The sequence below is a fragment of the Ambystoma mexicanum genome, chromosome 8 (assembly GCF_040938575.1).
Source record: "Ambystoma mexicanum isolate Mex_15411 chromosome 8, UKY_AmexF1_1, whole genome shotgun sequence".
NCBI lineage: Eukaryota > Metazoa > Chordata > Amphibia > Caudata > Ambystomatidae > Ambystoma > Ambystoma mexicanum.
This window is the reverse complement of record NC_090929.1, coordinates 839412419-839425624: the sequence shown is the minus strand read 5'-3', so window position 1 is coordinate 839425624 and position 13206 is coordinate 839412419. Positions and strand designations below refer to the sequence as shown.

Here is a 13206-nt window from a genome sequence, read left to right as displayed (position 1 = left end):
CGCGTATGATAATGTACTTCCGGCTCATACACAAGTTACTTTGCAAAGAAGTATAAATTCAGTTAATATTGTCCTGGAATTGAGTTTTACTGCTGAAAGGCAATGGGCAATTCCTCCTTTCTTCGCAGGCACCAGTTAATAGGTTATGCTTTTACACAATCTTGAAATCAGCAGGCCCTGAAACCCTGCTAGGAAAACGCAGGACATAAATGACAACAGGTGTGAGTGCTGCACTGCATAACTTTGCAAATTTCGAATTTTTGCAGCAAATTGAAGACTAGCTCGACTGGTCCTTGCCTAAATATCAAATCATACGCAAATTAAAGAGAAAAGCCTATTTGTGCGAGTGGTCCAATGACACCTGTCATTTAGAAATGAATGCTTCAGAAAAGAAATATATAACATCTCTTCATCTGTACATGTCTAGGCAGCCATACGTCAAGAAGTTCCCTCATAGAAGCAGCACAAGACACTTGGTTATTCCCTATACATAATTTGCCAATCACGTGATGAGTTCTAGGTGGGGTACCCCATGTGAGGAGAGGTTCTGTGGGTGTAAAGATAGCAATAGCATGGCAAACTTGAAGCATCTTCATTTTAACTGTACAAAACAACCTCAAGATATCTACAGTTTAGGCGCTTTGTTTACAATGAAATATTTTAAATTTCTGAGGATTTATGGCAGCAGATATGTGAGAGACAACTTGCTTTAAGCCTAGCAGTGCTGGAGGTTTGAATGCAATTTAGAACTGTAGTGGCCAAGGGGTGGCGTGTCTAACTTAGAAACATTGGTTGCTTAATAATAGGTTTTAAAGAACATTTGTTTGTGCTTGATATAATATGATCTTTTTTTATATAGCACCTATACACAATGTGTTTCAAAGCGCTTCACGGCAAGGGAGGGAACAAGGGAAAATACAATTACATTCTTACAGGCCATGAACAGTAAGGATGTGAAACTAACAATCATACTGGGCTGACGACGTTTCAGATAGTGCAAGAGCTAAGACATAGATAAGGAAGGGAGGGGCGAGTGGGAAGGAAATGGAAACAGACAGGCAACTACCGTACTAGGCCTGACGACATTTCTGGTAGAGCCGGAGAAAAACAAAAGGTGAGGGAGAGGGGTGCAGAAAGGGAGGGGAGGAACAAAACAAGCGACTATTGTACTAGGCCTGACGACATTTCAGAGAGTGCTGAAGGGGAGGCGGGGATAAGTAAGGGGAGGGAGAAGGAGACAGGTGAGGTTGCTATCATACTAGGTCCAAGGACAATTCTGATAGAGTAAGTGCATAGAAGAAAGTAAGGGGAGGAGGCGAGGAGATAGGAAAAGAGAGAAAGGGAGAGGTGGAGAGAACAGAGAGTAAGCTGTCAAAAAGAGTGCAGAAGCAAGAGGGGAGAGCGAATACAATTGCAGAAGTCAGTAGTAACACTTAATGTTGCAAGCCATGATACAAAATGAAGATGGGCACAGCATGATTCAGGGCCACCATGAGTACAAGATGCAAGGGAAGTCCAGCATGAGAATTGAGAAAGGGTGACGCACTGTGAAACAATGAAGTCCATAAAAGTAAAATCCAGCATTGGCCACAAGACGGTGATGGTGAAACCAGAATGCATCAGGACAGACTCCTGCAGATGTAGGCTGGAGGAGAGCAGGGTGGAAGAATCCAGCAAAACAGGCACCACCTGTCTGCGAGAAGGGTGGGGGGCACAAGGGAACATCAGAGGGGGTAAACACATGTTGGTGCATGCTTACCTGCTGTCTGAGCAGGGGGTCGGGCCCTAGGTCCTCCTGGTCCGAACAGGTCCAAACAGGAATTGCCCTTATCTTCATCAGCCCTTTGCTTCGGACGCCCGGGCGAGAGACGCCCTTGATCTAAGAGTTAAGAGCAGGAAGGAAGAGGCAGGGATAAAAGGTGGGTGGTGCTTAGGCCAGGTGACCTAGATCCACTTGCACCTGCTCCCCGTGCATATGTTGTGTTTATGGATGGCACGTGATATTTTACTAAGATATGTTACATTATTCATATGCATTGCTTCTTTGTACCAGAATTATATTATGAAATATTTATGAAACATGTGTATACACAGAAGACGGGTTTTATGTTAAGCAATAACATCCATTGATAAATACAGTTCACAAATATTTTTTGAAACTGTATAAATTGCCCCCAAATGGGTAACCATGGCCTCTTTTCATGATAATGGTGGTAACCAAAAGCCAGTGCCCACAATCTTTCAAGTTAGATTTCTTAAGAGTTGGTTAATATCACTGGAGTCCATTTTTGGTTGAGAGGTAATGGGTGAGGCAGCCTGCCACAAGGCACATTCATAGGGGGATAATGTAACTAAGAATACAGAGTAGTGTAGTAGCAAGATTATTTTAATATAGGGGGCGCGATTTTCAGATTAGATAACAGAAATCAATTAGAATAGCTTAGGACCCCTGCAATATCATGGCTGTAATCTCCCTCCGCTCTCTTTACCACCCTTAAGTAATACACATGTACTCTTAAAACAAACTAGAAGGTGCCCCATGTAGACCTTGCCCAAGCGCCCCCTCCACCGCCATATTTTCCACCACCATTAGCAAGTACGGTATCGGGTTTCTGAGACCTATTTAGTTGGTACAACCCAAGTTTGATGCTGTGACATGGTAAACAAAAGAGGACTTGCCATTCAATTCAAAGAAAAGCCCTCCAAGCACAATAGATTTTCAGCAATAATCTTAACCCCCCCCCAAATGCGTCCAATACAATCGAGAACATAGATGCTATGTAAATTTGGTTGCAGGGATGGGGCCCACTAAGAACTTCAAAGTGTTTTTTTATTCGAACTTCCAGCTCATCCCATCACCTTTTAGAAATATGTGCACCTTCCCACTATATCTAATTGCTGACTCTTATTTACAGCTGATACAAAATGATTTAGATGAAGATGAGGAGCAGAGTCCCAGCCAAGGACACCTCCACTTCAGGCACAAGCAACCCATTGAGCTGAAGGGACCCGATGGCATTCACATTGTGCATGGCAGCACCGGTACTCTTTTGACCTCGGATCTCAACAGCCTGCCTGAGGATGACCAAAAATTCCTGGGACGGTCCCTGGAAACACTCAGTGCAGATGGTGGCCTTTACAGCGACAGAAATGCCCGCACCGAATCTGCCAAGTCGACTCCCCTGCACAAGACGAGAGACACCATCATGGAGAGTCCGCTGGAGATTACGGAGCTATGACTAGAGGTGGCCTCGCTGGTCTAGCTGTCCAACAGGCTAGGCCAAGCCGGGCCAAGCCATCATGACAGTTGCTGCAAAACAAGGAAGTGCAGCAGTGCACGTGGCATCTTGACATTAAAACCTGGCACTTCCCAATGTTGGCTCTTAGACAAATATTCCCAGTAGCCAATTACTTTTCATGTTATGTTTATTAACTTTATGCCTTGGACACGGCCTAAGAGGAGGCCACACCATGGCTCATCACTTTACCAGCAGCTTGGAGATTGTTTACATTCGTTTTTTTAAAGATTCATTTTACCTTAATATATTCGTCATTCGTGTGAAGTGTTAAATCGATTACAAAATAAGCACAGGGAGGCACTGTGTGCAGTAAATGACACTGTAAGTGCACACGTGGAGCTTTCAACCGGGCCGCCGGGGACCAGACCTCCTCATTTCTCAGTGTTGCAGCTTAAATGCAAAGAGTATGGATATATATTTATGTGTGGGGGGATAAGGATCCGGTGCCCCCTTATTATCAACAAAATGTGAATTTGCATCTTTGGAATTTACTTATTTCTCTCTAACGCTCCAGGATCCGTCAACTTTCAGAATGTTTAAAAGAAACTTTAATCTGACATTTCAATTTTGCTGGCTTACCAAAATGTATGCAAGCTGCAAGAGAACAACCGGATACGGCATTGAGTTTTGAATGTGGAGTGCATAGTATTTGTTTTCTTTCCATTTTTTAAATGTTAGTAATTTGGTGAGAGTTTTCTGGAATGGTCTGTTCATCAGAAAAAATATACTGAATATGACTTTGGTTAACTAATGTCTCAATTGATTTTATTTTCCATTGTGCTCTACAGACCAAGTGTAGACCTGTGGATGGGCAACTATTCACAACAGGGATACGCTTTATCAAGGAGTTCTGACGCACATGTGACAGAGAACGAGCGCAAACCTCAAGTTGTCTTTGAGGTCACTTGTAAACCAGAGGTGACATGAAACCTCCCATCGATGGGTACCCCTCTACAGTTTGAGTTTGTGTATGTCTCACTTGAGTATCCCTTTTTCATCCATCACTGTCCACATGGATCAAGAGTACCGGGGTGGGTAACGGGGCATGAGGGATACATAGACTATCCGGTCCATACCATGCTTGGGGTCCTGAATCCTGGCCATGGTTCCATGTCATTTCATCGCCTGCAATTTCATCCCCTGTCATTTTAAAGTGTACCTTTCAATGAAAATGCTCATAATCTTTTTTTTGTGGGCGGGGGTTTCCCCCCTTTCCCTCACTAATTTTAGGTTATTGCCATTCCGCCCAAATCCTTATCTGCCCCTTCCCACCTCCCCTAAAAAATGTATGACACTATTCGGTGTAATGTGCACATTAAAAGGCCTGGGGATGAAAATGCAGCCGATGAAGCGATGAAACAATGAAAGGACGTTGTACCCTGGCCACAATTGCATTAACCATCATAATCGACTATGCCGAGTAGGGCTATTGGGAGATGTAGCCCAAATCATGTGCAAAACCAAAGGTTTCAGACCCCTGCTCTAGTGTAGTCCTCCTTTCCTCCCCACACCACTGGCGACATGCAGAAGCTGATAACATGCTGCATTTCCCAGCTCCCAGGTCAGAATGAAAGGGGAATAGGACTTCCCTATTCCACTGGTGGGATGTCACAGGAGGAGGATACAGCATTTGCAAACATATGCATGCAAGAATGCCTGGATATCTATGTAAGCCATACACAAAAAAATCACATTTGGAAAGATATGCAGCTGCTAAAGTTCAGAAAAAGAAGCACGTTTGTGCCCATGTCCAGGGCTTTAAGTGGGGTAAGAAATCGAGGGGGGGGCACTCATTTGGGGGTGTGGCTTGTGGGAGGGCGTGGCCTAAAAAGTACCCAGATCGTAGAGTATATACACAAATATATATAAATGTTATATATTTGTGTGCGTACCTTCCTATGGTTTGTGTACTATGCACTCCATCTTTTCTAAACATAGACATATGTAACACATTTCTACGTTTATAAAAGATGGCTTGCAAAGTACACAAACCATAGTAAGGTACGCACACAAATATATAACATTTATATATATTTGTGTTCATACCCTACGGTTTGACTAGTTTTCAGGCCATCTTTTTTAAACATTTCGGGTTTATAAGAGATGGCTTTGAAAGTACACAATTCAAGCCATCTTTTATAAAGCTTTGACTACGGACAAAATTGTCCGTCGCCAAAGCTTTATAAAAGATGGCTTGAAATGTGTACTTTCAAAGCCATCTTTTATAAACCTCGAAATATGTCGAGGAATCCCCAGGTTCGCCGAGGGTTAAAGACGCCTCGGCGACCTGGGGAAACAAAGGGCAGTAAGTCATGGTGAGTCGTGACCTCTCGTGCGAGTGGTCACCAGACGCAGTTACTATGACTGACGGAAGTGGCAGCCAGTCACAGCGTCACTGTGGCTGGCTGCCACTTCTGTCAGCTTGCCTGACTTCATTGCAGGCGCATCTCCCGCTGTGGCTGCGGCCGCAATGGGATAAGGCATCCCACGATTCCCGCCAATGTTGCTGTAGGACGGGGGCCCGGCAGGGCCCCGGCTCAGTCCCACTTTTTGGAGACTGCCAGACCCCCGGCCCACTTTAAGCACTGCCCATGTCCTACATGCCCCCTAAAGGTATTCTGCAGAAAGAAAAGGCAGAATTTGCTATAGGATCCCCTGCTTTTTCTTTCAGTAGACGCGGGAAAGTATACAACTGTTTACTAGATTAACCAAAGCATCCAACCATGTAATTTGTAGGTGATCAAATAGGTAAACGTGATTTAAAAAGGATATACTGCTCGCTTATGTGTTTTCTTATTGTTGATCTATGCTATGCAAATGGCTAGCACGTTGCTGCTGTGTGCAACGGTCTGACATGGGGATGTAGTTGTAAACTGGAGTGGATGAACTATGGCTAGAGAGAGGGGACAACAACCAGTTTTTCAGCGCCCAGTGTTCACCGTCCAAGGTGTGGTACGGGCATACACCGTTACATAGCTTAAAGCTGAACCGTTCAATAAACTTTAGAATTGGAAACAATAGGGATTCACTTTCTTTTGATTGGCTTTTAAGTTACCAGGATCTCTACTTACTTTGAACAGCGCTTAGCTTTTCAGGCCATGCACAAAGAACCTACCGACCTAGATTGTGCCCTGTCCGGAATGTCCTTTTCATATTATTTATTTTTCTTAGGTGATATGGTAAAGAAAAACATGTACACCGTAAGATAGACATCAATCATATCAATGATAATTGCAATATTATTTAAATGAGTATCTTCACCATAAAAAGAAAAACATACACATACATACACACAATCTTCATCTCTAAACTATATGTGCACATACCTCAGGATCAAATGTTCAAATCTTCATCACCAGCAGGATAAAAGATACTCCACATATCACGATGACCATAAAATTCATGCATTTCTAAAAATATCTTTTTTCAAGTGACATTCAGATATTATAAATGGCCACATTTAAAAAATAACTTTCTCCTGAAAATAACATGGACCGAAATGAATCTGTCCTAATATTTTCTATGTTATGAAAAATATTGCTATAAGCTTTATAATATATATATATATATATATATATATTTTTTTTGGCCCATATCGTCTCTTTTATTGTTTGGTATCTGTTCCATGCAAGGGATTTTTTGTTCTATTTAGTATTTGTTTCTAATGCTTTTGGTTTTTTATCTTTTTTTTTGCATAATTTATTTACAATACAAAGAAGAATACACCAACTCAAAATACAAAATCACAGAAACAGTAAATAAACAACAAAATTTCAGGACCCAAACCCACCCAACCCCATGTTCGCATCTCGTTACCTACAAGATCAGATCAACACAGTTAGTTCTAAAAATTTCCCCCAAATCTTAAGAAACAAACCTATTTTGCCTTGCTTTCTATACAGTCGTTCCTCCATAGCTGCCAAATTCCCCATCTCAGTCAGCCACAGCTCTTTGTCTAATGTAGCAATCGACTTCCAATTTCTAAGGATAATCGTTTTACCCATTGCAGTTCCTCTGAAGAACCATTTTTTCTGGCACAGAGTGAGATCTTCCAAAATGGAATAATTCCCCAGAATTAATGTCTCAAAATTAAAATCAATTGTCACATCCAAGACATTCTCACAGATAACACTGATATCGTTCCAAAACCCACAGACCTTCACACTATCCCACAACATATGTTCCATAGTACCATCTTCCTGAACACATGCCCAACATTCCGGTCCATCCTTCGAGCCTCTCCTCCACATTTTTTCCGGGGTCCAGGACACCCTATTCAAGACCTTAATTTGTCTTGCCCGTTCAGTCAGTCCCAAGGAACACAATTTGACATTCTCACAAATCCGTATCCAACTTTCCTCAGTAATGTCCGCTCCAATTCTCCGACCCCAATCAATTCTTAGGCCATCATTGCTTTTATAATTATTAACAATCTGCCTATACACCCGGCTCGCCAAGCCGCCCTCATTCACCAATTATTTCCTCGTAAGAAATTCCAGGTTTAGACCATTCTGAAAATCAATTATACCAACTGCTAACTTCAATGTCCTGTAATCCGATAATCTGAATCCATCAATACTGAACTCACTTTGCAATTCCCTCGCAGATTTCCACACACCATTATTGAAGAGATCTCCAATCCATTTGATACCTCCCAAAAACCATTCAGGCCAGAAAAATGATTTGCCATTCAATTTAATAGACGGATTCATCCAAATAGACGCACATGGATCCCTGTACGCGTCCACACCCAATAAGACATTCAATTTCTTCCAGGAGTCTCTCAGTGATGTAGTCAGTATATCCTTTACTCCCTTCGATATAGAGGTTAACAATGCCCTAGGAGATAATGGACCATTTGCACTTGCCTCGGCCACAGCCCATACACTTGGACTCAATTCCATGTAATCCACCAAAAATGCACAACTGAAGGCCAGATGGTAGACCCTGAGGTTTGGTACACCTAAACCACCCTTCTCTAAAGGCAGTTGTAACTTCCACAAACTCAATCTTGCCGGTTTATTGTCCCACAAGAAACCTTGTATAAGCCTATCCAATTCTTTCCAATATGATACTTTTACCTTCAAAGAGATCATACTTAAAATATAGTTAATTTTAGGGGCTGACATCATTTTTAATGCGTTCACCGTTCCCCAAAGTGACAGCTTCAGTAACCCCCAGCGTTCTAAATCGGATTTAAAAGCCACTGTAATCACATTCATGTTCACTCTTACCAAGTCACAAATCTTCGGGGTGATCCAAATCCCCAGGTACAACATCCTATCGGGACACCACCGAAACCCTAGATCAGAGACATATTTTTTGTTACACCCAGGAACCAGCGGCAGCACTTCAGATTTGTCCCAATTCACTCTAAAACCAGAAATCTCCTGAAATGAGGTTAAGACCCCCATCAATGTCGGTAATGAAAGACGTAAGTCACGCAGGACCAAAAGTATGTCATCTGCAAACAGCCATATTTTTTGACACAGACCCCAACACGAAACACCAATTATATCCAGTTGATCACGAATGGCATCCGCCAAAGGTTCAATCGCCACAACAAATAACAAAGGTGAAAGAGGGCAGCCTTGTCTTGTCCGCCTCTCCAGTCTAAATGGATCAGATCGAATCCCATTAGTGTTAACATCTGCTGTCGGTTCCGTATACAAGAGCCTAATCCATGATATAAAATTCACTCCAAAACCCAACTTCTCAAGCACCAAGAATAAGTAGTTCCACTCCACCTTATCGAAAGCCTTCTCCGCGTCCAACGAAAACGCAGCGATCTCTCCAGTCTCATTCGATGCCTTATTAAGTGTGTGAAATAAACGCCTGATATTACTGGAGGTACTCCTCCCTTTTACAAAACCCGACTGATTTTCACTAATTAACCTCGGTATTAGACCTTCCAATCTATAGGCCATGATCTTAGCCAAGATTTTATTGTCTGTGTTAATCAGACTAATCGGCTGATAACTTCCAGGAAGCGTTTCATCTTTGCCCTTCTTCGGAAAGACAGATATCATAGCATGTCTAGTCGACGCCGGCAGTACACCCTCAGCCAAAGAGGACACATACATATCTTTAAGAAGATTCAGGGCTGAATCAGGCAATATCTTGTAGAATTCTACCGGGAAGCCATCAGGTCCCGGCGATTTTCCCACATTTAGTTTGCCGATAGCCATCTTAATCTCATCTATTGTCAGATCCTTCTCCAATAACTGAGTCACAATCCGAAACCCTAGCAAGATTCACACTCTCCAGAAAGTCAATAGTCCTGACAGGCGCATCAATTTCACTCTTATATAAATGCATATAATATTCCCGAAAAACATTGTTAATTTCTTTCGGCATAAAAGTGATTTGGCCATCCTTATCTTGAATAGATGCAATTGATCTTTCAGCCTCCCTCATTCTCAATCTATACGCCAACCATTTATCACACTTCTCACCCTTTTCAAAGTAATCACATTTCAGGTTACAATATATTTTCTGTTTTTTCCTCAATTATGCCATTAAGTTCCTTTTTCAGTATCCTCAATTCAGTAAAACTATCTCTGTCAGATGGGTCAGCCATAACTGTCTTTGATAAAGCACCAACCCTAATTTCAAGTTCCTTCTGTCTATTTGTAGTTTTCTTTCTCAATCCACACGTCAAATTAATCAGATAACCCCTCATAGTGCATTTTAAAGCTTCCCAGACCACCTCTGGCTGCACATCACCAGTATGATTTACTGAAACAAAAAAGTCAATTTCTGCCTTCACCTTATCCACCTCTTTTTCCATCTTTAAAAACGCATTATCCATTCTCCACGTGTACGTTCTCCGAACAGTATTTCCCAAGTCAATGTTCATCCTCACGTGTGCATGATCCGACAAAATCGGGCCAATCTCGCTTGCCATAAAATTCTTGGTCATCAGACAAGCTGTCAACAACATGTCTAATCTGGAATAAACTGAATGTGCACCTGAGTAAAAACTGTACTCTCTAGCATGCGGATGTTGCAATCTCCAACAATCTCGTATAGCATGTTCCTCTAACAAGTTTTTAAGAGAAACATAGTGATGATCACTATGTCTAAAATTTCCTGGTACACTCCTATCCAAATCCTTATTCAAAACAGTGTTAAAGTCACCACCAAGAATGATGTTGTCTGAACCCAAGTCCTGAAGCGTCTGCGCCACTTGCCTAAAGAATGAACCATCATCTACTGACGAGGCATAAATGTTACATAACGTCACCAAACAACCTTGAATATTAACCAGCAAAGCCACCATCCTGCCCTCATTATCTGACATTTCCCGTACAATCCTCAAAGGACTATTCCGCTTGATTAAAATTGCCACTCCTCTTGATCGAGATGAAAAACTTGAGCCATATATCCTTCCAACCCAACCTTTACTAAGGCTACCAATTTCCTCTTTAAGTAAATGAGTCTCTTGAACAAAACAAACATCGCACTTCAATTCTCTCATGTATTTCATTATCTTGATCCTTTTCTTTGTATTGTTTAATCCATTTACATTCCACGTAAGCACATGTAATTCATTAGCCATTTTCTCAGGTCTTTTATCAATTACGAGCACTTCAATTACAGTATCCTCTACTATATCAGTTAATCTACATAGGATACCACGAGATGTGAACAAAACAACCCCCCCTCTGAAAAAGAAGCAAGTCAACAACAACAGACAAAAACAATATACTTGATATAACATTCTAAAAGGTCCAGTGTCCTGGACACCCCTCCTATAAGCCTATGAACAATATCACCAAGCTCAAACCCCCAAATTTCTTCAGTTTGTCAAGCATTACCAAAAGTCTTCCCATTCTACTATGACACTCATTTTAATGACGTTTAAATATGCAGGCTATTCATGTCCCTATATCTTCAAAGGTAATTCACCCATCAATTAGACTGTCATTCCACTACATAAATCACACCCCCACCAACCTGCAAAGCGTATTAACCATCCCCACATCTAATGCCCAGCAAGGCACTTCAAAACAACCAGTGAAACATCCACCAACGCATCTTTTCTTAACATATCAAGCAATACCTCATTCATGGAAACAAGCGAATTGTATTGAGCTATGCCCCTCTCAAGCATCCCCATGGTGCATGAGCCTAAACATCCAAAACATCACAGAAACACCCAGGTATCACTCAAAAAGGCATGGAATATTTTTCTCCCCCTTTTCATGATGTGGCATAAACCGCACCACATCATGTGATCCCAGCTTTAAGTACTTAGAATGATTTGATTTGGCAAAAGGAGAATTCACATGGAAAAAACATTCAGCTTTGATGTAAAGGTGCATCCATAAGACATAATATAATAATTGTTAAACATGTCACCAACAGCCACAGATATCCCCAAGATTCCATATTCCCCAATGAAATAAAATCAACAAATATTTTACACGAAATGGACATCACCTAGAAAGAAAACCTGTTAGCATTCAATCACAGCATTTCAGTATCATCCACTCACGCCCCCATCTACCAGACCCTGGGCAACCATATTTGAATGTAATTCCCAAACTTATGATAGCAATATCCCTGGCCCACTATAATTACTAAAACCTAACACTAATCTATGAGTTAAGACCCAAAAGAGGGACCCGGCCACCAGAAGATATAACGCTTTCCTCCCCAAAACCAACCGCACAGCAAAATACTAGGAAATGCTGGTCGATTATAGTTACTTGCAGTTAGGACAATAAATAGACTAGAGCGTACCGCATATCCTACATTGAAAGAACCATTAACCATTATACAGCGGCATAAACTAGTTATCATAGCCCAATTACATAACTCTCATGCCAACCCAACAGCAAGGCAATAAATAACAGGTAATAATCTGCACAATAGGTGATAATGACCATAATTCCTGGCCACCATATGCATCAGGAAAGCAAAAGATTTAGAAAGGCACACTTATGCGGCAGTGGCATTGGCAACATTCAAATATACAAATCCACTACTTCCCGAAGCGAAGTGAACGGTAGATCATAAAAGTATTTCCCCAATACGAGTCCTCCGCACTCCTGTTAGTTATTAACAAATTACCGACTTGCAATAGGTTCACGGCATTTTGGAAGCGTAGCCAGATGTCATTTAGCTGCCTGATGATAAATAGCAGGCAAACGAATAGTGACAATGGGTTTCTAAATAAAGGACACACCTTCTTCAGCAACACCGTGACTCACCGCTCTGATTGTGATACATTCTCCCATATTGTCACCGACGAGATGAACGCACCCCACCCCTGCCTTTCGCTTGATTACATTCGTAGCTCAGGCCCTAGAGTCAAAAGCCCAAGACCCACTTGATCCCATATTTCACTGGGCTCTTCCATGGCATGTAAGGCCCTCCAGCGTTGGGCGGCAGATGGGGGTGGGTACGCCTGAAACGAGAGCCGTAATTACTCACCATGTCAGGTGTGCTCCGTGGGCAGTGGATCTCTTGAGTGCTCGCGAGAAAGAGGTGCCCCTCATAATATGAGTGATTGGCACTTAAGCGCTCGGGAGCCCGATTCAGTGTCAGTGGCAATGCAATAGGCAGGGGGTGTCGGGGAAAGATGCCCGCCCATAAATCAAACATCCTAGTCTCAGCACAGACGTAATCGGGCACTTCCTGAAGCCCGTAGAGCATGTTCCAGGCACGCAGTCAGGTTCATTACTCTAATCCTCAGGTCATGTTACGGAGCGCGAAGAAGAACGCTGAGATGAAGTGAGCCTTTCAAAACATCCCAATGTTCCAAACCACCAACTGTATATGTTCGGCAGCACCATTTTATCCAATAAACATCTATGAGAAATAAAATTGTTGTAAAATAAATCCGAAAAGGTAGTGCCTGAAGAAACCAGTATCAAGTGCATTTCTCTCCCAATGGATC

General features: G+C 42.1%; 1 protein-coding gene across 3 annotated transcripts in view; it reads left to right on the top strand.

The window, feature by feature from the left end:
* CDH23 (cadherin related 23) overlaps positions 1-4046 on the top strand; it is a 3939560-nt gene extending 3935514 nt beyond the window's left edge. For all 3 annotated transcript variants that reach the window (XM_069610726.1, XM_069610725.1, XM_069610724.1), the window contains one exon: positions 2916-4046. In XM_069610726.1, the coding sequence (XP_069466827.1) occupies positions 2916-3239 (324 nt within the window). In that variant the 3' untranslated portion in view covers positions 3240-4046. The remainder of the gene's footprint in view (positions 1-2915) is intronic.
* The last annotated feature ends 9160 nt before the right edge of the window (positions 4047-13206 follow it).